This window comes from Melanostigma gelatinosum, assembly GCF_949748355.1.
Source record: "Melanostigma gelatinosum genome assembly, chromosome: 21".
Taxonomy (NCBI): domain Eukaryota; kingdom Metazoa; phylum Chordata; class Actinopteri; order Perciformes; family Zoarcidae; genus Melanostigma; species Melanostigma gelatinosum.
In genome coordinates, this window is record NC_136654.1 from 20,616,085 (window position 1) to 20,640,350 (window position 24,266).

The following is a 24,266-nucleotide window of genomic DNA, read 5'->3' on the forward strand; positions in this document are numbered from 1 at the left end:
TGAAAAGTACGTCGCCATGTGATGACGTGGCCAGCAAATCGCGGCGCGATGACGTAGAGTGTAACTGCAGACATTATTCTGAGAGACTGAGCCGAGACGGGATGAAAATAAGTCTTCGTGTGCTTTGACATAAATATTAATACAGGAGTCGTCGGGGACACTTTGTGATTTCAAAATAAGATGCTGAAAACGAAATGTGTTCAATCTCTAGGCTAAGAAGACTTTGGTTTGTTTGTCATGTTTACCTAATCTACTAATTCACCCATTCATTCATCATCATAAACCCATTTTTTTCAAAAGCCTATTGATTAGAGGCCAATGAATACCTTATGCAAATGTCTTTTCATTTTGGACAAATGGCACAATTACACTGATCTTATCGCTTCCGCGGAGGAACAATACAGAGATGCATGTAGGCGTTTGAATTGTAGATGGGGGGGGGGGGGGAAGAGGGTATTGTCCTATTTGGATGTTTGTGTAGGCTATACGTGAGTACATTGATCATAAGTGTTGGCGGGGGTGAAAGTTCGCCGCAGTCTGGGACTAGAAGTCCAGTGTTTCATGACTTTTCCACAACCATCAAAGGACTCAATGTGTGACTGCGGGAAAGAGAGGACGTGAGAGGCAAATCCTTTAAAGAGCATGAATTGCTCTCGTGTTTTCTTTAAAAGTACATATATTTATTAAATCCAGTGCTCTGTTGTCCGTATGTTATTCCATCACATAATTATCATAACTTCATATGGGTTTTAAGATGGTGTCGGAGTAAAAAACGACAACTTTAAACGTCATTTCTTACTCCACAATATCACATAATTCAAATGTCGTGTTTATTTTTAAGCACGCGGCATACACAAATCTTCTTTTCACAGTGAATGCCATTATTATGCCAAGGCAGAGAAGAAAAGATGCAGCATGTGAATGAGTGAGGCAGGTGCCTCATGAATAGCTGCTCTCCATTAACCATGCACGGCTCTGAAGCGCGCATGAATAATAGCTGGCACTGCTGATTAAAAAAAAAGCACACCTTGGGGCCTCAGCCCCCCCTCCTCCATCTCTTTCTTCTCTTTCTCTCTCACGGGCATTTACGCTTTTATTTGTTTTCACGGCGGCAGCATTGAGCCTATAACTTATTTGTAAGCAGCATACTAATAGGAACCACATTTTCAGCAGCGTGTTTTAATGATCATTTGTGATGATTCCGTTTTAATGACAAGAATCTGAGACTGTTCTCTGCTCTCCTGTCTGTCCCGCATTTGTAATCCGGCGCCCTTGCAGAACGAATCCGCTGGACTGCTGCCTTCCTATTGAGACGCAAGACGCATAGACACCAGCCTGCATCTGAGCGCAACAACGCCAGCTCCTATCATTAAAACAAACAAGACAGAAACACATATAACTAATAGAAACCCTTTCAAATCTGGGGGGGGTTACAAATCCTGGAGGATTTTTGCCGAGAAGTTGCATGTGCAGGAGTGATAATACTCGACCGGGACAGAAGGAATGGGATACCCGGGCAGAGCAGTGAGAGGATGGAAAGGATGGACGCTCCTGGTTTGGGTCGCCGCTGTCAGCTTTGTTTTTGCAGACGGACGGAGAGTGAGACCGGCCAGATGCCCCGCTGGATGTACCTGCACCAAAGACAATGCACTGTGTGAGAATGTCGGATCCGTGCCTCACACTTTCCCGTCCGACGTCGTTTCACTGTAAGTGGCCCTGCTCCTGAATATACTCTTGATTTTATTGTTCATATGGTGAATTGTGAGGAAAGCTTACGGAAATACTCATTCAAGTTAAGTACCAGGATCTCTGCATCTTTATTGTACTTTCAGATACATTTTATTCTCATATATATCCTCCATCCATTCAGATCTTTTGTCAAGTCTGGATTTAATGAAATCGTCGGAGGAAGCTTTGTTCACACCCCTGCCCTGCAACTGCTGTGAGTATTTACCCACCTATCCATCTGTCTATCTATAGAATCCATCTGTCTATATATAGATCGATAGATCGGTCTGTCTGTCTGTCTGTGTTTTACAGAATCGAACAATGAGGCAGTAGGTCCCAGAGGACTTCTGTGGAGGCTGATATGCAGATTTAAAGGGGGATTCTCTGTAATGGTGTCAGGATTATGCAATAGACCACATGGCTACAGCAACTAACAGCAGGGGCTGGGGAGAGAGGAGCTATGTGTGTGTGTGTGTGTGTGTCTGTGTGCGTGCGTGCGTGCGTGCGTGCGTGCGTGCGTGCGTGTGTGTGTGTGTGTGTGCTTGGAAGATATAGAGATGCAAAGATAAATAATGGACATGTTCTTTTTTCCCCAAAAGACAGCACTTAGAAAAAAAGAGGAACAACATTACACAGCAGTTTATCTCCCTGTTTCTTTGACATATGACATCTATTGTTGTACATTTTGATAGGACTAGAGTTTATTGGGCAATTTGTTATTGCAAATCCACAAATTAACAGCAAGGTCAGATTTAAACAGTGCTCTCGTCACACTTGCTTCAGTTTATTGCACACAACAGCACGCTGTCACCAAGCATCACTTTGTCTTCGCAAAACATTTTTCTTGGCATCACTTCTTCCATATGCTCAGATGGCATTTAATCAGACTGGATGTGCATGAAGGCTCGTGACCAGAAGGAGAGTAGATTTAACTGGGGGAAATAAATGAGTGTCATCGTCCCCTCTGTCATTATTTACTGCCAAGGTGACCCAAAGTTCAACCTCCATTATAGTATTACTTAATCAATGCATGGGGCTTCTCTGTTGCCAACATTGTGAGTGTAAAATGTCTCTGTCACTGGTTTGCTGAGCGTGCAGTGAGAAATAAACATGAAGAGTTCTATTTCCTGCATTTTGACATCTTGGAATTATAAGGTTTTAACTTATGGCCAAACTCCTTCTCTGGATTTACAGCGCTTTGACGTAAAACATAAAATATAAGTTATCACAGAACTGATTTAATGAGTAGATTTAATGAGGATGAGGTGCACGCTAGATTCTTGTTGGACACTATTCTTACCTTACTGGTTTATTATGTGATTCAGAAACATGTGGGAGGAGGCATCCATTCCGCTCTCTCATTCATTTCATGAAAAACATGTGGGAGTGATCTGCCATTTCTCTTTTCTTCATTTCATTCACTGCTGTGGGACGAAATGCTGAATGAGTGTGTTCTCTGCTGTTACAGTAACTCTATCCTTCTTATCCTCTGATATGGCCTTAGAGCTACTGGTTTAGGTAATAATAAATCAATATGATTAAAAAGCCAAGTTTTGTTATCGTACCAAACAGTTTCTCAACATCGTAACATTTCCTCCCTACTGACTGTTGTTGTTTTCCAGTTGAAACCAGTCGACGTTTGAGTTATGAAACGTGAACCATTTCGGGATTTAGGAGCGCTGTGGAAACTGAATACGACTATTCTTACAGGGTTTTTGTTTCGCAGATTGTTCACAGCAAATTCATTGGACCAAATTGATGAGGATGCGTTCCTGGGTTTACCACATCTTGAATACCTGTCAGTATTTATCTTTCATTTATTAAGGGTTCGTTTATATCTGTGTGGGGGAGGGATGTAAAATACACAAACAGCTCCCCAGTTGCATACTTTCTGTATCACTTGTGTTGACTGAGTAGGGGAGGGTCATTTACATATTTATGGTTCTGATTAGTACAAGTTTGCTGACCTCATGTAATGCCCAACCTAATTGAAAACACCTGCTTGGTTGTGTAGGGCCTTTAAAGTAATTCATTCTGACATGTTTACTCTGGTACGAGATACTTGGTTTGTATACAGTCTTTAGAAATAGAGCTCTGGTTTTCCTCACAACCCTCCATTACTGCTGTCAGCCGCCCACAACTGCAAAGGTAGAAGACATGCAAAAGGTTCAAGGATTTCAGTTTTCAGGGTCACAATATATTTGGTAACTGTGAAGGATTCCTGTCATACTGTTAACCATAATCTTGCAAAAATGCTAATGAGATATTTCTCATTCACAGATTTATTGAAAATAACAAAATTGCATCGATATCCCCAAATGCTTTCCGGGGCCTGAAAACGCTGATACATCTGTAAGTATTTTTGGTTCTGTGGTGGCCATGTTGGAAAACATCTTTTCATTCTCTACATTCTTCATCCTTCATTCCTGCCAAAGGGACCTTGCCATCATTGTATCTGTTCCTTCTTTCTCCCCTTTTATAATTCATAACTTTATCTTTACCCATAATGATTCACAGCGAGAGCAGCCACTTTCACATTTACTGTTCAAGCCATTTGTCTGTGGGAGCGGTAAGGGATTATGAGTATTCATCTTATTCGAACAAGGAATAAACTGTGCATTAATTTCCTGTTTCCTTCTCTGTATCACTTTGTCACTGTCTGAAATGCAAAGGTAGGCAGAAGTGCTGTTGCCAGTGGTGATGTCCATGCAGGGCTGAAGGTGCAGCTGGATCAGGTTGCTGAAGGGCAGATCTGGATGTCACATTGCCTCAGCAGAGTTGTTCTTCACACATTTTTGGCATAGCAAGATGAATGATTTTGTGACCAACAGTGTCCTTGTATCTTCTGCAGACGGCTTTGGGGTCTATTGTGCTATTGTGATAAGTAATGCTATGGCATGCACTCTAGCTGTGTTTATGGTATTTCTGGCAGATGGCATCTCTTGTTTACAGAAATAATGGCAATGAAAATCTTGATACAGGAAGTAGTCGTGTAGTGGAAAGTAAACGGTATTCTATGTGTCTGAACTGCGGAGCTTGCCAAAACTCAAGTCAAGACTAAATATAACTGTACTGTAACCTTACACTGACTGACCTATAATCTGTGTCCAAAGTATCTGACAGCTCCCTTCCTAACACATTTTGAGTTCATGCAGTGCGGCCAAACTTGTGTTCCTCCTTGTTTTTGATGCACGCATGTGAGGGTGACTTTTTACTCTCTCCCATCACATTTTCAAAGGTGGGAAATGTTGTACTGTCGAGGAAATAACTCAGATATGAAAGGAAAACAGTGTATCAGCATTTATTCATGCATGCTTTTGGTGGGAGAATGCATAGCTCTGATGATCAGACAAAGCAGCGTGATTGAAACTGTGAACATTGGGATTAGTTACAACATTAGTGGCTATCAGAGAAAAATAAGTTACATAAGCTGGGATAGATCAAAAGTAAAAAGATAAACACATCAATAGAAATTTTCCAAAATGTATGCTTGTACCAAAGGCATAATTACACACATTGCACGCAAACATAGCCATAAGATTGTCAGACTGCATTCATTTTGAATTGAGCGCTGATAGCATTGACAGCAACTTGTCTGATAGAAGCAAAATCCACATCAGAGGACATTTTGCGTCGATGACTTTTTGCAGGAAACATCCCATTAATTCGGGCATAATCAATACAAGAGAAAACGTTAGCCCTCTAGTGGCTCCTGGAGAGAAAGCAGACATTATGACCTAATTATACAATTTCTTCTGCAATGATAGAAAAGCTGGTATTAACGTTCTACACAAAAACTTGTAATGTCCCTAGTCAACATGACATATCTAATTTTTTTATTTGAAAAAAAAAATACAAGTTGGGTTTTTAATTAAGGGGCAACCAGCTGTGACTCCAGGAAGTCACTGCCCCAGGTCAAGAAATAGCCTGGCACATAACGCCATGTAAAACCACAATGTGTCGTTTTCACATCTTAAACAAAATGGAAGATTTGTAAGAAATTAGAAATGTGTCACATACAGTTGATACATTATTAAAGGGCACAGGCTGGACTCCTGTCCACCCTGCTTCATCCCGTTCTGTTTTTTTACACAAACTCAAAGTAAAATCTTCCCTCTCTCTGGAAAACCAACTCTCAAATAAATAATGCAGTGTTCATGAATTACGCTGACCTTTCATTTACTTCTCTTTCTGGCTTGGAGTTCAGTGTCTCGCTCACAAATGAAGTCTCTAAAGGGCCAGGTTTTGATGGTTGGCTTTAAGCCAGTAGATATATCATTCACTTGACAGCATTCAAGAAGGATATTCCCCTCTCATAACTATTTGTCAGCTGTTACATTATCGCACGATGTCCCATAAATATTGTCAGAGCTTGTGCCTACATTATATTCGGTTGCTTGTAATTGTGTTTGGGGACAGTCTACCCCTATAACTCAATCACTGTGTGCATTATTTGTTTCTCTTTGTTCTTTAGAAGTCTGGCTTACAACAACCTAGAGACGTTGCCAAAAGATGTCTTCAAGGGCATGGACGCTTTGACAAAAGTGTGAGTTCGGTCTGTCTTTCACTCAGGGTGCTAAACAATTAATTAACCTATAATCTCATTTATTGATTTGTTCTGTAACAGCCATTTCTGTTAATGTGTGTACGGTTAAAGTTAACATATGAAACAACTCTGACTTGATTTGTAATCAACTATTTAGTTGTCTTGATTGGTATTTATTCTGAAATAGTCATGTACCGAAGGATCGGAGAACTATTATATATTTTGGTCGGGGTGGGAAAGGGCTTATGGCAAATGTTGAGCAAAATCTTCCTTTTTCTTCTTTTTTTTAAACTGTGGGATTAAATACAGTAATTGTACAAGGGCATAGGGACAAAAAGGAAAATCCCCCATAAGGGTGTAAAAGTAAGAATCTGGGGGAAAAAGAGAGCACAATGAGGCGTAAAAGAAGTAATAAGAATCAGAGTGAGGCAATTGTAGGAGAAGCTATTCCATGCTGCAATGGGAAAAGGTAAAGAAGAAGAAAACTTGGGTTCAAATTCCAGAAGAGTAAATCACAAGTCAATTACAGAGAAAATGATTCTGTCACACGGCCACAATCAGCTTGAATAATGCAGGCTACAGTGTATGTGTGTGTGTGTGCGTATGAATTCAATACACACATCCAAGGTCAACGGCAATTTAGACTGAGAGTGGGCGACGAGCAGAGAACACTCAGGAGATAGGACACTTGTTGCTATGGCTTTCGTGGCTTGAAGCCAGGGACGTGCGGTCAGGGGAGGCAGAGGCTGTGATTGAGATTCCGAGGACACTTAACGAGGACCAGAGTGAATGACAAAGTTTATATTCCATCAAAAGAAACCGTAGAATCGACGTGAAAGACAGAGGCGAAACCATCAAAATATGTATTTCCTGTTTATTCTACGTGGGTCCTGAAATGCCACTCCTACCACACACCTGCCTCAGGAGCAGAAACTGAACAGGGATTGGAAATAAAAAGCCTAAAATACATGTTTCAACAGTAATTATTTATGATGTCATGTCTTAACAAATCCACTGATGTCCCATACGATCCGTCCGTACGTGTAGGGATCTACGCGGCAACAACCTGATTTGCGACTGCAATCTCAAGTGGTTGGTGGAGTGGATGCACCACACCAATGCCACCCTGGACCAGATCTACTGCAGCGGTCCGCCCGTTCAGCAGGGGAAGAAGATCAATGACCTGCTGCCACACTCTTTCGACTGCATCATAGCAGGTTTTATCTTCTGTCATAGGAGCATTCAACTAACATTAGCTTTCTGTCACTAACTGCCTCACCCTCTCGTTGCCTTCCTGTTCTTATCAACAAGTGCTGAGAATGAAGCTGAAATGTTCGGCTGTGTTCATCCGACCAGTTTATGAAGGAATGTATCAACAAGGATTATCCAGAGATAAAGGTGGGAATTCATCGTCATGTCGTACTTTTCAGAGTTCGCCTCCTATCAGTCGCTGAAGTTTGAGTCCATTTCGGTGGGGGCCTTCGGCTTTGGAGAAGATCAGTATGTTGTGTTTGCTCAACCGTTTGCTGGCACGTGCAGCTTCCTGGAATGGGATCACGTGGAAATGACCTTCAGAACTTACGACACCATTGAAAGTGAGTTGATGTTATGGGGGGAGGGGGATCCTGTGCAAATCTGCTGTTGTTAAAGAGGTCATCTGTCCGATAATAACAATATTATTTTGATGCGTCTTCTCTTTTTATTGTTCAGGCACCTCCACTGTGGTTTGCAAGCCCACGGTGATCGACAACCACCTCTTTGTCATCGTGGCCCAGCTGTTCGGGGGCTCGCACATTTACAAACGCGACACCTCCGCCAACAAGTTCATCAAGATCCAGGACATTGACATCCTGAAGATTCGCAAACCCAACGACATTGAGACGTTCGTGATTGACGGAGAGTCTTTCTTTGTCATCGCTGACAGCTCTAAGGTTGGCTCGTGTTGCTCCTCTGATATTCGACAGTACTTGATGTAATGACATTGTATTGTGCAGATGTGTGTGTCAATCGTATCCAGCGTACTGCTCCTTCCCCCTGGTGTCCTCCTGCTGATTACCCTGGCCTTGCCAAATGTTTGCACATGCTTTGCACACATCTTTAGCCTTATACTTGTGCTATGTGTAGGTTTTAAACAACCTATTCTGACATTTGGCACATGTTCTTCTCATAGGCGGGCTCCACAACAGTGTACAAATGGAACGGCAATGGCTTCTACTCCCACCAGTCGGTCCACCCGTGGTTCCGCGACACAGACGTAGAATATCTGGAGATCTCCAACAAACCCCACCTGATCTTGTCCAGCAGCTCCCAGAGGCCCGTTGTCTACCAGTGGAACAGGAGCCAGAAACAGTTTGAACGCAGGACTGACATACCAGACATGGAGGACGTCTTCTCTGTCAAACACTTCCGGGTCAAAGGTGAGAGCTGCAGCTTGAATAGCATGTGTGTGGCTGCGGTCGAATAGTCCTTTTTGCTTAGGAAGGTTCCTAACTGAGTGAAATGACCCGGAAGTCTAAAATCGAAGTGACCGCCATGATAAGAGCTGTTCGAATTCTCTAAATGCTCAGGAGAGGTGCTTAAATGCTTCCTTTATTAGCTCCTTCAGCATAGGAAACACTGGACCTTCCTTTACAAAAGGAAAGTCGATAATTCCGACCCACAATTCCTTACGGTGGCAACATTTAAAGTGACGCACCATTCGGCCGTCCTTGAAAACAACTGATATGCTTATCTAACGCAGGTTTAACAGTTATACTCATGCAGTCATAAAGCAATGGGATTCATGTTGATGAATAGGAATAGACAGTAACAATCCTTTCGTTTCATTTTATATGTGTTCATTTACTTCAAACATGTAACAAATAAGTAAAAAAGAAGAAGAAAGAAGACGAAATAAAATGAACAGTAAATATAGCAAAATATAATTGAACAAATTCTAGTTCTCAATAATAACAAGCATCAGTAAAAAAAAAAAAGAAGCTGGGCCTATGATAGATTATTAAACTGTTAAAAAGCTAAATATAACCAAACCAAAGGAAATATTGATATTGAACAGTTTCATTGACATTGCACAAGGGAATTGTCAGTTTCTACTGGAGGCAGTGTTGATCGTTAAGTGAAGGAAGGAGCTCCGGTTTCTCTCCTCTACACACCACGAGTGAATTTCATGGAGTCAAGCTTCAGTTGCACTTTTTATCGTCCTTCTTTGTTGTAGTTTCGCAATGGCAGACCTACGTCAGTGACATCCGCCGTCGCATCATAATTACGTAGCTTCGTGAAAGTGTAGGATTCTCCAAACACCACGTTGTGTTTTCATAACTCCTCATGAATTCTCCTCCTCATCTTTCCTTGATGCTCATAATCATTCGATTGTAAGGGGCAATGTCCCTGTCCACTGCCATAAAATCTGCCCATAAATCATGCCTGTATAATATTCTTTGTAAAGGGATAGCTCATCTACTCGTGACTCTTTGCTAAGTAGCTATAAATGATATGCTATGAATTCTTTTGGAATTACATGAACTGTCTTTGTGAGTTTTTCTATTTCACGTCCACATTTAGTAGCTGTGTGTGTGTGTGTGTGTGTGTGTGTGTGTGTGTAAAGTAAATAGTCCATTAAATCTTTTCAAAGGTGAGCTGTTCATTTGCTTGACAAGATTCATCGGGGACTCCAAGGTGATGCGCTGGGATGGTGCCATGTTCAAGGAGGTCCAGACATTTCCGTCCCGTGGCTCCATGGTGTTCCAGCCGGTCTCCATCGGCAACTGGCAGTATGCCATCTTGGGCAGCGATTATTCACTGACGCAGGTCTACCAATGGGACGCCGAGAGGGGCCAGTTTGTCATGTCTCAGGAGCTGAATATCCAGGCACCGCGGGCATTTTCTTTGGTTTCCATTGACGACCGCGTGTTCCTGCTCGCATCCAGCTTCAAGGGGAAAACTCAGATATATGAGCACCTCATGATCGATTTGAGTACTTGAACTCCTCGTCTAATTTCGGATAAATTATGTGCACTGTGCCATTCAAATGCTCTCTTCTGTGAACGTGTTGAACTTATCAGTCTCATTAGAATCCACCAGCAAGTCCCACCTAAGTTTAAAGAAAAGGAAGTTTCAAGCAGAAGCTCAAAGCATCGAAAGAGATATTTCAAATACAGTTCAGGACCTTTAGGCTGAGATTAGGTGGTTGAAATTAATTTGTTATGATCACTGAGTTTATTTCGCTGAAAATACATTCTACACAGTCCCTGATGCCTATGTTTGGCAAACCTGCTGCAACTACTTAATCTTGATTCCTCACTATTTGGAAATGCCTTAATCTCCATTTGAAAAAAAACGTAGAGTGCGAACTGACTATCTTTCAGGAAAAACACTGCAATGAAAACACTGCTTTTGTCTTTTATTTAACCATGCAGGTGTTCTTGTAGTTATAGACATAGAGTATATGTCTCTTCATTTCAACTCCATGCATTTGTATTTCTATTGTAGGGATTTGATAGGAACAATTTAGGTTCGGTAGTGCTAACAACCATGCAATAATAGGCCAATAGGGAAACATTCTTGAGGGAGAGGTGTTCAGGTTGAAGCGTGCTTCTTTTTTTTTTGTCTAGAAAAACTACAAACACAAAAGAGAACTTTTCTTAATTGATGTCTTCTTTCAGGAAAACTTACTTCACAGTAAAACGGCATGACAAGAGATTATTCACAATGGAACATATGTGGACGTTGTCTACAAGCACTGGGTCATATGACTCGTCGGTTTTAAAGTCAGGGTTGTTTAATAATTTGTAGAAGATAGACAATGTGCAAACGTCTTTTTCGGATTGGAATCTAATGTAACAGCAGCAACGACCTAGTTGGCAAAGTCAGTGTGTTACTATAAGACTTGAGCTTGAAAATAATACAAGCTTCCAAACCAAAAGTGGGAAAAAAAATGGAACTACTTGTTGAGGATTATGTGCATTCTTCCAGCCCAATTTGGTAGCTAGTCAACCTATCAGTCTTTTGTAATGACTTACCACTTAAAGAAGTGACCCTAATATATGAAATGAATCCACTAAACATTGTGAGAAAAACACCTTCTCTGTCCTTATACTCTCTGACCATCAGTTAAGCAAGACTGCACGCATGGTGCAGACACTCATGTGTTGATTCCTGATGAATGCCTCGCTGGAAGCATCCCACTGTGTCCCCCCCCAGCCCTCCCTCTTTCACTGCACTCTTGCCCCCGTTCTCCCTCATTGACAAAACCATTGTTGTCTTTACTCTGTGACTAAAAAGCCAACCACTGGGCAGCACCTGGTACCTGTGCTTTCACACGGTCCTCTTATTCGGACACAAAAGGAACCGAATTTGGGTGACAATTAACAACTTCACTTCAAATATTGATTTGCCAAATATAATGTTGAGGTTTTTACAGTACGGTGTGAAATACTTTATGTGATATTGCTTTTGTATGTAGGGACCACACTCGAGTGTTTTATTTTTCATAGATATAGAATTTAGTGTAGATATGGGTCACCTCCTGAAATGCTGTGTAACATGCTACTTCTGCAAAACAGTGTAGGCGTACTTGTGTCAGTCTAATCTAGTTAGGCACGGATAGAGGATAATAGCCATTCATCTGTCACCTTGCTCATTGTATTTTCTGTACAGCACAGTGGTAATAAAATACTAAAATGTAAAATCACAGATGCAGTTATGTTTTTGTTGTTTATTCGCCAATATAAATGATTTTTTTTTTTTTTACAGTAAATCTGCCCCAAGCCAACTCCAACTAAATCATACATGATTATGATGTTTGGAAGCTTTGGGAAAAACAAAAAAGTCATAATCATCTAACACGAAGACAGCTTTAATACATCTTGAAATAAGGTAGCCTACATACATGTTTTTCATGAATGTATGTACGCTGAGTTTTGGTTGGTTCAAATCTCCACTGCCTCCCTCCGCTATGGGCGTAAACGTTGGGTAATGTTTTAGTTGTCCTGCAGAGCGGACCTGGGTTCATTTCGGCCCCCTCGTGGGTAAAGTAACCACCGCACGGGAGTTAATCTGCCACCACCAAGGTTAGTCATTACACCTTGCCTTAGTTCCCAGTCACCGAAGAAAGCGGACAGCACTCTGTCCGAGGCATGCTGCCGCTCAGCCGTCACATCTTACCATGGGCGACCGCAACCACTGTGCGCACGAGCGGGTTTCGTGCGCAGAGGACCGCGTGACTGTCGTGTTTCACAGAGTTGACAGCCATGTCACAAACGGCAGCGACGACGAGAGTGGCGATGATGAGCGGACGGCTGCGAGGATCCACTTGCAGAGCAACTGCAGCCATGTGTCGTGTGACTACGGCGACGATGCCGAGGAGGCGAGAGGCGGCGAGGAGAAAACGCTTTGCCCGCCGGCGTTTTGCGTCAGAGGCAGGCTCGCTACCCGAGACGGAAACGCGGGTGAAGGTAGAACAAACGCGCGCACGCACTTAGCTCAGCGGCAATCTAAAACTGAAGCGATACGTGTCTCCATCCTCACGTCGCATGTCAGTGATGGAAAGAATATGCGGAAATAGAGCCAAGGGAAGCGATGGCTTCCTGTGAAGCACCACGTTATAGATTATACGTTATACAACCGTGCAACGTCATGTATCAGTATTATCAGTGCTGATGACATCACGTGGAGGCTATTAGCCTATTAGCAGGGCTGTAGCTGAAAGAAAGCACAGTTAAAAAGACCCTTTCTTTTCCTTTAAGGGCAGCACAAATTATGCAATTTCATAATACGATTTATGTCACAGTATAAGTGCGCCCTAATGATGTGAGCCATGCATAAAAAAACATGTTTAATTAATGGGAATCTATTTATGGTAAAACAAATTGGTGATCCATATTTCTTGATATAATAATAATAATAATAATAATAATACAATGTTATACATTGTATGCTGAATAACTATAGCCTAATATGATGCAGATAAAGATAAACTGCTGTAAACCAGTTCAACATTGGCATCATCCTGAACGAGGAAAGATGACTGTGCACTTTTACTGTGTCACTATACCTGTGGCTTTAAGCATATCACAGACCTTTTTTTAAAAGATAAATCAAAAGATTTCCATCCCGAAGGCTACAATGGTGAACTTAATAGCTTTTGCTCACAAAACAATAAAGTATAGAAGGATATTCCCATCCGTGCAACTTTGTATGAGGAAGATAGGTGATTTGGCTTTGTTTGAAAGTTTACAAGGAAGTGGGAAAAGCACTCAAGGCCCCTGGACATGCCTTTGTGAAACATGAGGCACGTCACAGAGCTATGAGACAATAAATGTGGAGATAGAAATGAATTATTGCTTACAGACTTTCAGTGAAATAATACAGTGATGATATGATCATATATTGTTTTACGAAATGATATTGTCCAAGTCAATGATTCCAAGAAGATTGTAGTAAAAAAAATTGTGTAATACTAACACAGTAATGTAACACTGTAATAACAATCCTCTCTGTGTCTATTAAGCACTACAGTGGAACTAAGAATAACAAAATGGGATGTCTTTGGCTTGGTGCAAGGTGAAGAAAACTGATCCTGTATATGATAGATGAAATGGAGAGTAGGACACTCAAACAAAGAAAGATGTTTGAGCGACCCGCGGTCAGAATGTAATCTCCACAAGCATATCAGTTTATTATTCTGCAGGCAACGTATGCAAACACCACACCGATATCTTCTGCAGAACCTTTTGTTGGAGGTTGTTTTCCACTGAATGTTGTACCCTAACATGTATGGTCTCTAACATGAGAGACAAAATCCTGGACATCGTGGCTGACTATCCCACAGTGAAAAACATCATGGTGCATACAGGAAGCTGTGATATTGTGAAACAACAGTCTGAAGTTCTGAAGCGAGACTTTATTGATCTGTTAAACACAGTCAGCTCTGTCAAGGCTGAGGTGTTTATCAGTGGCCCTCTTCCACCAGCCAGAGGAGGAGATGAAGGATTCAGCAGGCTGTTTGCACTGTCAACAAGCCTGAACAAGTCAGGGGTAAAACTGTTTCCCTCAAACCTGTTTTTCTCCCTGCGTCACTCGTCTGTCCCTACTGCCAAGGACAAGACACAAGAGGAGTCTAAACAAGAGATAACCACACAGCATCGCCATGGAGACCTTGCGGGAAGGATGCCCCCCGCCTAGCGACAGCCAAAAGGAGGAGTCTCCAACCTCATCATCAGGGACCGCCTCCGCTCTCCCACTTTCCCCACCCTTCCAAAACGAGGGGTCTTTACCTCCCTCCCCAGCACCTACTTCCACCCCCCAAATTCCATCCAGGTCCCTTTCCTCTCTCACACTCTCCCCATCCTCCCCCCTCCTGGAGTTCACTGACCACATGAAAGAGCTGGTCACTGCTGGAACCAAACGCACTCCTCGACGGTTCCACAACCATCCTCTGTCTCCCCTACCTGATAAAGGAAATAATTGATATCTTCTGGGTCCAGGCTACACATGACACCAATGACTCTCTCCAGGAAAAGTCTGGGCCCTGTATGCAGCTAGCCATCTCAATTCCTGTCCTGCAAGTTTATAGAAAAAGAAAGGTGAGGCTGCGAAGAAACAATAGTAAACCTGCAAACTTATCAAACTTAGCATACATTCCTCGTCAGCCTGTCCAAATAAATTGGGCAAAGAAAGCTTTAACCACATTAAACTTAGCTTTATTAAATAAGGAAAAACATTTTTAATCAATGATTTTATTGTTGGGCACAAACTGGACATTTAGTTTTTAACTGAAACTTGGTTAAATCAAGATAACAGTGCAGCTGTTCTTATTGACTCAACACCTTCCAACTTCAGTTTCATGAGCGAAACAAGAGTGCATAAGAAAGGAGGTGGAGTTGCTGTTTTATTTAATGATTCTCTTCAATGCAAGCAGATGCCCTTTGGTCATTTTAGTTCTTTTGAATATGTGGCTCTGAATTCCACTCAAGCTTTATTCCTAAACATTTACAGACCGCCTAAACACTGTGCAACCTTCTTTGATGAGTTTACTGAACTGTTGTCTGTAATCTGTATTGATTTTGACTGTTGTTATTGTTGGTGATTTTAATATCCATGTTGATAATCCCCAGGACAGAGAGTCCATAGAACTATGTGGTGTCCTTGATAACTATGATCTGACTCAGCATGTGACAGGACCCACCCACAACAGGGGGTACACTCTGGACCTAATCATCACCAAAGGTGTAAACATTTACAAGGTTGCTGTGACTGATGTTGCACTCTCTGATCATTTCTGTGTTTTCTTTGAGAGTGCAATCTCCTTGCACACAAATGTCCAAACCAAGGTTGTGACAAAGCGGTACATCTCTGAAAACACCAGTGAACTATTTATTCAGAAGTTCTCCTCCACACCAGCCCTCTCTTGCCTCTCAGTCAATGAGCTTTTAGATGGCTTCAATTTTAAAGTAAAAAATATTATTGATGCCATTGCACCCACTAAAGTGAAGGTAGTCTCGGGTAAGCAAAGATCTCCTTGGAGAAATGCTACGCTGGTCAAAATAGAGAAACGAGAGTGTCGGAAAGCTGAGCGCAGGTGGCGAAAAACTAATCTCCAGGTTCACTGTGACATCTATAAAGAGAGACTTCGCAATTATAATTTGGAACTTAGAAATGCAGAAAGGCAGTCCTTCTTCTCTGACATCATAACCAAAAACAAGAACAATACACGCGCCTTATTTGCTACCGTCGACAGGCCTTCAAACCCTCCAGTGTCGGTAGCTGCTGAACTCCAATCCACCTGGGCATGCAATCAATCTGCCTCCTTTTTTACTGACAAAATTCAGAAAATTAGACAAGCAGTCAGTGCCTCCACACCAACCACAGGATATGTGTTGTCCCGATCTCTGAATAACATCCATTCAAATATCATGACACAATTTCATTCAATCGACCGTAGAAGCCTAGAAGACATTATACTACATCTGAAGTCATCCTCATGCTGCTTGGATATTCTACCAACACGCTTTTTCAAAAATATTTCAAACTGCATGACCACTGATCTTTTACAAATTGTAAACACAACCCTTCTCTCAGGTGTCTTCCCACAAGCCCTAAAAACTGCAGTTATTAAACCGCTCCTAAAGAAGGCTAGTTTAGACTCCGCAACAATGAAAAATTAAAGGCCAATATCAATCCTCCCATTTTTAAGTAAAATAATTGAAAAAGCGGTTTTCCAACAGCAGACCAACTTCTTGGCCGTAAATAACTGCTTTGATGTTTTCCAGTCAGGCTTTCGACAGCACCACAGCACTGAAACTGCTCTTGTTAAGGTTTTCAACGACATCCACGTAAACACAGACAATGGCAGAAGTTCAGTCTTAGTATTACTGGATTTCAGTGCTGCATTTGACACGGACTAAAAATCTGGGTGGGACTCTCTGCCACAGCACTTAACTGGTTTGAATCCTACTTGAAGGGCCGAGAATACTTTGTGTCTGTAGCTGATTACACATCAGAGCTGACTAAAATGACATGTGGTGTTCCCCAAGGTTCAATACTGGGGCCTCCTCTGTTCAACATCTACATGCTTCCACTAGCTCAGATTATGGAAAACAACAAAGTGTGTTATCATAATTATGCAGACGACACACAAATCTACATAACAATGTCACCAGGGGACTATAATCCCATACAAGGGCTGGGTAACTGCATTGAACAAATCAACAACTGGATGTGCCAGAATTTTCTTCAATTAAACAAAGATAAAACAGAAGTAATTGTTTTTGGTACCAAGGACGAACAATTGAAAATCACCGCTCAGCTTCAATCACTGATGTTAAAACCCACAAACCAAGCCAGAAATCTAGGTGTAGTTATGAATTCAGACCTCAACATGAACAGCCATATCAAGACAATTACAAAATCAGCCTACTATCACCTGAAGAATATATCAAGGATTAGAGGACTTATGTCTCAACAGGATTTGGAAAAACTTGTCCACGCATTTATCTTCAGCAGACTGGACGACTGTAACGGTGTGTTTACAGGTCTCTGTAAAAAGTCCGTCAGAAAGCTGCAGCTGATTCAGAACGCTGCAGCTCGAGTCCTCACTAAGACCAGGAGGGTGGATCACATCACCCCAGTTCTGAGGTCTTTGCACTGGCTTCCTGTCCAACAAATAATTGACTTTAAAATCCTGCTGTTGGTTTACAAAGCACTGAATGGTTTCGGGCCAAAATACATCTCTGATCTGCTGCTACCTTATGAACCATCCCGACCCCTCAGGTCGTCTGGGACCGGTCTACTTTCTGTTCCCAGAGTCAGAACGAAACATGGAGAAGCAGCGTCCAGTTTTTCTGCTCCACATTTCTGGAACAAAGTCCCAGAAAGCTGCAGGTCTGCTGAGACCCTCAGCTCCTTTAAATCAAGATTGAAGACTTTTCTGTTTGCTGCTGCCTTTAATTGAACCACATTCAATTCATATATTTATCAATTTCTGCATTTTACTCTGTTTTTTAATGTTTTAATGCAATGAATGTTCTTAATTGTTTTTAAATCTCCTTTTCTTTTGCCTTATGTTTTGATGCTTTTAATGGTTTTATGTGAAGCACTTTGAATTACCTTGTTGAAATGTGCTATACAAATAAACTTGCCTTGCCTTACCCAGGCCACATGGAGCTCAATAACATACTTTCAACTTGCTATTACTGTATCAACATAAGCACCACAAAATGAATGGGCCTGTCGATAACTGATTAAGTTGGACGATAAATAACATTGTCATTTAAAAAAAAACAATTTATGCCTCTCATATAATGTTAATATGATATTATAAGAATGAAAGTCCACCTGTTAAAAAAAACAATGAACTTGGAAATTCCAAATTGGAATTTGGAATGCGAAGAAACATATTAAAATGTTAAAAGAAACATAAATATAATAAAACTACACAACCAATATGCTCAGTAAATAAAAATAGACTGGTGGACTCTGTTGATAGAAATATTTTAAGTATGCGCAATGCCCAAGTGTTACAACGGTAGGGAAAACCCTGATGTTTATTCTGACGTCATGTTGCTAAAAATGTCATTCTTATGTAAACAAACACGCATGTAAACACAACGGGCAATATCAAGGTTAGCAACAATGAATGAGATCACGTCTGTATAATATACAATGAGTGGAGAGAGTAATTATTGTGACAGGTCTAAAAAATCAGCAATATTTTTAAGATGAAATGTGAAATAGTAATTTCCCCCCCATATACCTACCTGCTTCCCAGCCGTAACTCCCTGTTCTTTGACTCTCTTCCTTTTTTTTTCCTTCTCTTTCTCAGACTCCGAGAAACCAAAGACATGTCCAGGTCTTGGTTTGTTCTACGCTTTGCTGTCCACCGTTTTCTTCTCCAGCATTTCGCTCTTGGTGAAAACCATCCAGGGAGTCCACGCCATAGAGATCAGCGCCATACGCTGCTTCTTCCAGATGCTCTTTATTTTGCCGCTACTCATCTACCACAAGTAAGCATGATGGAGACACTCAAACATTTAGATTGCCACACTTAGACAGTCACACTTCAATAACATTTTAAGTTTAAGAGTTTCAGATTTACACATGTATTTACTCCGTAACGGTCTTTATTTTAAACCAACAATGTATATGTTGTGATTACATGAAGTGCATAAGCTCAGCAGTGAGGTAGTACACATCCCTGCCATTTGTTTTCATGCCTTGCCGCCGACCTCATCGGCAAGTATCATGACTTAACCAACAATCATTGCTCAAACAAGTTTAAGTTGTCAAAAAGCTGTGAAAGACATGTATTATTAATATCACATTCCCCTCAGCCCTGCTGATGGAAATGCATACGATGTAGAGAAGTGTTGGGATGGTTTGGAGTAAAGCCTTCCCACATGAAGTTATGTGCTTTGTATAAATGTTATACATTATCAAACTTTCTGAATCAACAATAGCATATTGTATCATTTTCACCGAACACTGTTCATCAGATTATCAGTTCTTAAGTGCAAAGAAATGAAATCCATTAAATAAACCACTTGTAATAGAGACACGTGCATGTTTTAGATATGTTGTCCATTATTTCCTCAAGGTTTCTTTGACCAGAGGCAGAAGCTCAGCAGAGTAAATATCTATCTAAATATCCATAATGTTTGTCACAAGCCATGCCCAATTATCATGTCACGATGTGTACAATAACGGGCCCTCCGCCAAGCAAAACATACAAAACACAAGTAATCCAAAGAAGTGAACCACTAAGAGATGGTGCATAAAGGGAAAGACAATATCGCGTCTGACAATTATTAATTGTACTCTCTATCCATTTATTCCACGAGCTTGTCTCTTGTTTCATTGTTGCACGGATGAATGGAAAACCACTTCACCTTTGAAATAAACTTAATTCCCAAAGACTGCCGCCAGTATTTCGATTCATTCATTTACCTGTCCATCCATCCATCCATCCGTCCTCTACCTTCTTCTTTGTTTTTAAATTTTTCATGATCAACTTTCCTCCTTTCAGCCCCATCTGTTCATCTGTGCATCGATCTGTCATCTCCACATTACTTACCCACCCATCAAGTCATTCGTCTTCTCTCGGCTCACTTTGTCTCCGTCCGTCCCCGTCTAAAATTCAGTTGATCACTTCCTCTGTCAGTCAGTCTAATCATCCAGCCACCCAGTCATTCATTCATCCATCATCCTCATATCTCTGATCCTCCAGGACAGGCTTCCTTGGGCCAAGAGACAAACGCATTTATCTGGTGCTTCGGGGTTTCATTGGTTCCAATGCTATGATCCTGCTCTTCTATGCTGTTCAGCAGATGCCGCTCGCGGACGCCACAGTCATCATGTTCAGGTAGGAATTTAGTTGATTGTGGATTAGTGGAGATGATAGAAATAGCTTATTCCAATTGAATTATCTCGCTCTCTCAAATATCTGAATAACTCTCTCTTACTAATGCTGTTTCAGTAATCCGGTCTTTACTTCCCTCCTGGCCTGGATCTTCCTGAAGGAGAGGTGTACAATCTGGGACTGTGTCTTCACCGTCTTCACCATCAGTGGAGTCCTCCTCATCGCCCAACCACCATTCCTCTTTGGCGAGCATCGGCGTGGCATTGAGGGCAACTACGCCAACCACATCAAGGGGACTATCGCCGCCTTTGCAGGTGATACGATTGATAAACACGGCTTCTGTAGGAAGTGTCAGAGTGTTTATTTTAACCACTTAACAAAGTCAGGATTACCATGGCATCTCGGGGAGTTCCATGCAATAGAGTAACATCTCCTGGCACACCAGGGTTACCTGGGAAAGACAGTCTTTCCCAGTTAATCATGGTATCGCTATTGGAGGGTCTCCATCCAGTCATGGTGCTCAAAAAGCTCCGCTGTGCAATGTAACTTCTTAACAGCACACTGACACTGATGATTCATCTCACAACCCTTCCTACCTTTGAATGTGAATTACCCACGTTTCACACCAGATGCGTCAGTGAAACATCGCACAGAGGAAGGCTGTTCTTTTTAATAGGGAGTGCGCATCTGCGCTCTCCTCAGCAGTGTTCATTCCCCTGATTTCGCGTGTTTTCTAGCCGCAACTAGATTGAACTTTGGCCACCAAAATAGACTTTCAAATAGGTTGACCTCCACAACAGCACATGTCTGACGGCTTTCTGGCATTGAGAGCAGGTGGACATAACTACGCCGCTGAGAAAAATGGAGCGTTTTTTAAATTATGTGCATATCTAAATTCCAAGAGTTGAGTGCTTGAGTACAAAAACCTGGCAGAAAATAACATAGAATGCAAGTGAAAAATGGTCACAATAGCCACCAGAAGAAACTCACATTAAATTGATTGACTCACATATTTTGACAAAGACTTCTTTAACATGTATGAAGCCATATAGCAGTCGATTAGAACATATATTAAGTCTTGTGTGCACTGTTCTCATTCAGTCTCTTCTTTTTTTTATTTGATCACAGGAGCTATTGCGGCTGCTTGTACATTTGTTGTCCTTCGCAAGATGGGGAAGAGCGTCCATTACTACCTCTCTGTCTGGTACTACGCTGTCATCGGCTTCATCGAGTGCGTCATCACTTTATCCATCCTTGGGGAGTGGAAGATCCCGTACTGTGGCCGCGATCGCTGGATGCTGATGCTGATTGCTGTCCTGGGTATCGCCGGCCAGACCTTCCTCACAAAGGCCCTGCAGATTGAGAAGGCCGTACCCGTGGCCCTGATGAGGACCATCGATGTGGTGCTGGCGTTCATTTTCCAATTTATTTTCTTCAACCATGCACCGACCATGTGGAGCCTGGGAGGGGCGCTGTGCGTAGTGCTGAGCACGAGTGGAGTAGCGGTTCAGAAGTGGTACAGCAACTCTCGCAAGAGCTGAGAATGAGACGCAACAAAGGATGATTTGGTATTAATATTCATACTTTTTTCATTATTACATGTTATTCTGTATTTTACTTGTTACCTACATGGAAACCTGTGAGGAGGTTTGAAAATACAAATATAGGAGGATGATCTAGCGGGGTCAGTTAGGAGTTCTAGGGAGGAAACACTGTTGCTGCCCGCAAACTATCACGCTCCCTGGAGCCTGAGCAGCTAACAGACTGCTTATACAACACAGATTTCCTCTTTTCTCCTCAATAACACGGATACAACATAAATGGGACTGACGGTGGAATTTCACCACAATCAGTTTGATGAAGGATATCCTCAGTCCCATTTTACGTCTGCTTTAAAACAGCCAAAGAGAGAGGTTTACTGCATTGGGACCACCCGTACTGTGTTACATTACTTGGCAATAATGGTATACTGGAAAAAAAAGAATACTACATCTTTTATTTTATTGTGGTACGCACTAGGCACTATTGACTGCAAAAGATACTGATGATGCTGACAATACAACTAGGATCACTCTGTTACTAAGAAAAGGAAATGTAAAGCAAACCAAAAAAAGCTTCTGTCACCCCCTGTCTCCTCTATTATACAACAAGATAATAAGCTAATATCCATTATTATCTAATCTTTGAAGTGCCTTAAGCAGGAGGACCTTTGACCTCCAGCTTCCCTCAGTGGAGCTGCTCAGTTACCAGCAACTTGTTCTGGCAGCTCTCAGGTGTGATTGTGCATAGTTATGAATATGAAGTAGGATGCTTCTGAAAAAAAGTCAACTCGATAACTCGTGATTTTTAAGATCAAGTCTAACGGAGTTTTTAATGAGGCACCTAAGGCATGCGTGTTATCCCCACACTGATTCCTTGATCATCTCAGGAGGAGTGAACTCTTCACACGTTGGCCAGCACTTAATGTCTTATCTGTCATCGAATTAATGTTCTCTGCATTCTAAAGATATGTGTTCCACGAGGCTCAAAGAGGCTTGTTGTTTGCACTTTGTCGCTAAAAAAAAAGAGTCTCCTTGTGTATGACTGTCCTCAGCTGGATTGAGAATCAAAGGTGATCAGTTTGTTGTTGCTTGCAGAAAAAAAGAGAAATACCTTTTATTTCAAGGGATGTGGGTTTCTAGCACTCCAGCCTGTGTTTATGTCTGGTATAAATCAAACTGTGTTTTTTAGCATTTAGCAGGGAGTTCACAGTACAACGGCGCTCTGCTGTTGTGGGAATGTTTAATTGGGTGAAATACAGCCAGAAAAGGAAGGCAATAGTGCTGCTGACCTGCTATTTAATATCCTGCAGCTTCGTCCTTTCACATCTTGTTGTTTCTAGTCTCTCAAAACAAGGATTCCATGATGAATATTTCGATTTACAATGAACGTCCCTCTGCTGGAGAGCGTCCTATGAGCACTTATTTGTTGTGGTTATTATGATTACAACTGATATTATATTTTATTACCAATACTTATTAATACAAATGTATATCAGTTTGTTAAATTCGTGTCCTATTTGTTTGAAAGAGTTGAATATAGTTATGTGATTCATTGTACAACAAGAGATATGATTCATCTTTCATGTGATGAACAGTGACATCATTCAAAGTGTGCAATTGATCAAATCACACATGTTCCCAGTATTCTACTTTAGTATGGAGGAAGAAAATGTAAAGGCATTGTGACATTTAAAAATAAAGAAGTCATTGTTGGTCGTGTTCGTAGTGCTGTAGACTGTTCTGTTCACTTAAGATGTTGAGACTCATTTTACGTTCTTCTTTCTTGATTTGCTTTGACGTTGAGTTTTACCTCAGCATATTCATTTCATTGACTTGAATGCTAGTAGCCTACGCGCAATGTGTTGTATTTCCATCAAATGGTTGACAAATTTTTACAAAAAAAAGCGGTTTTGGGGTTTTTAAACTATGCTTTAATCGTATTTATTTGACTATTTCTGTAATGTATTACATCAACATATTCTGTAAGATGTGTATATTTCTGCATCGTGATTGATCATATTTAGTATAGTATGATTTGATAATAAATTCTTTATGAATATTAAAAGTCATGTCTGTGGTCTTGACTTGAGTGTTACTTTTCCGCCGTCAAACTTGTGCAGACAGGTTTCTTTTTTTCATAATCACTTGAGAATTCATGCTTTATTATATCTTTCTAACATGACTGGAGCTTGTGGAACACACCCAACCGGTGTAGAGGCATTGCCTGTGCTTGCATCATTGTCCCCAAGGCCTATAGGGTCACCATGGTATACAATGGCACAAACTACTGAGTCAGGTAGCTGTTGACAGGAGTGCTCAGATCAGAATAACAAAGGCTCGTACCGTCCATCGAGGGCTAACTGCATGCAGATGGTGGTATAAACCTTATACTGGATCTAGGCAGGGCTGAAGAATCTGAAGTAGAACAGAGTAGCTCGTTGTTGTTGGGGAGAATTAGGAGTAACTTGATGCTAAAGATGTCTCGTATTAAAATGAACAGGTTCTTTATTTTACCCCTACAGCTTTAGAGCTACTTCGTCTTCCATCAACGTATGTTCCCAATTTCAACATGCAATCACCGCCAATTTCTATAAAGTGG

The 24,266-nt window shown here is 41.4% G+C and overlaps 2 protein-coding genes across 2 annotated transcripts; both read left to right on the plus strand.

Moving 5' to 3' along the window:
• Positions 1 to 1,465: 1,465 nt before the first annotated feature.
• lgi1b (leucine-rich, glioma inactivated 1b) lies at positions 1,466 to 11,823 on the plus strand (the record flags this gene model as incomplete). The annotated part of the gene is given in 11 exon segments (XM_079292897.1): positions 1,466 to 1,487; positions 1,490 to 1,706; positions 1,871 to 1,942; positions 3,455 to 3,526; positions 4,009 to 4,080; positions 6,203 to 6,274; positions 7,322 to 7,491; positions 7,705 to 7,869; positions 7,985 to 8,205; positions 8,445 to 8,691; positions 9,906 to 11,823. Coding segments are annotated over 11 exon segments (1,680 nt in total). The 3' UTR covers positions 10,256 to 11,823.
• A 488-nt stretch (positions 11,824 to 12,311) lies between these two features.
• On the plus strand, positions 12,312 to 23,665 carry slc35g1 (solute carrier family 35 member G1). Its single transcript, XM_079292968.1, has 5 exons — positions 12,312 to 12,726; positions 18,594 to 18,774; positions 19,995 to 20,129; positions 20,244 to 20,440; positions 21,255 to 23,665. Exons 1-5 carry the CDS (start codon positions 12,438 to 12,440, stop codon positions 21,665 to 21,667), a joined length of 1,215 nt encoding a protein of 404 aa, XP_079149094.1. The 5' UTR covers positions 12,312 to 12,437; the 3' UTR covers positions 21,668 to 23,665.
• The last annotated feature ends 601 nt before the right edge of the window (positions 23,666 to 24,266 follow it).

Coding starts and splice junctions, on each gene's coding strand:
- slc35g1 (XM_079292968.1), top strand. CDS start 12,438: ATGGGCGACCGCAACCACTGTGCGCACGAGCGGGTTTCGTGCGCAGAG. Junction 12,727..18,593: donor AGACGGAAACGCGGGTGAAG/GTAGAACAAACG, acceptor TCTCTTTCTCAG/ACTCCGAGAAACCAAAGACA. Junction 20,130..20,243: donor GCCACAGTCATCATGTTCAG/GTAGGAATTTAG, acceptor ATGCTGTTTCAG/TAATCCGGTCTTTACTTCCC.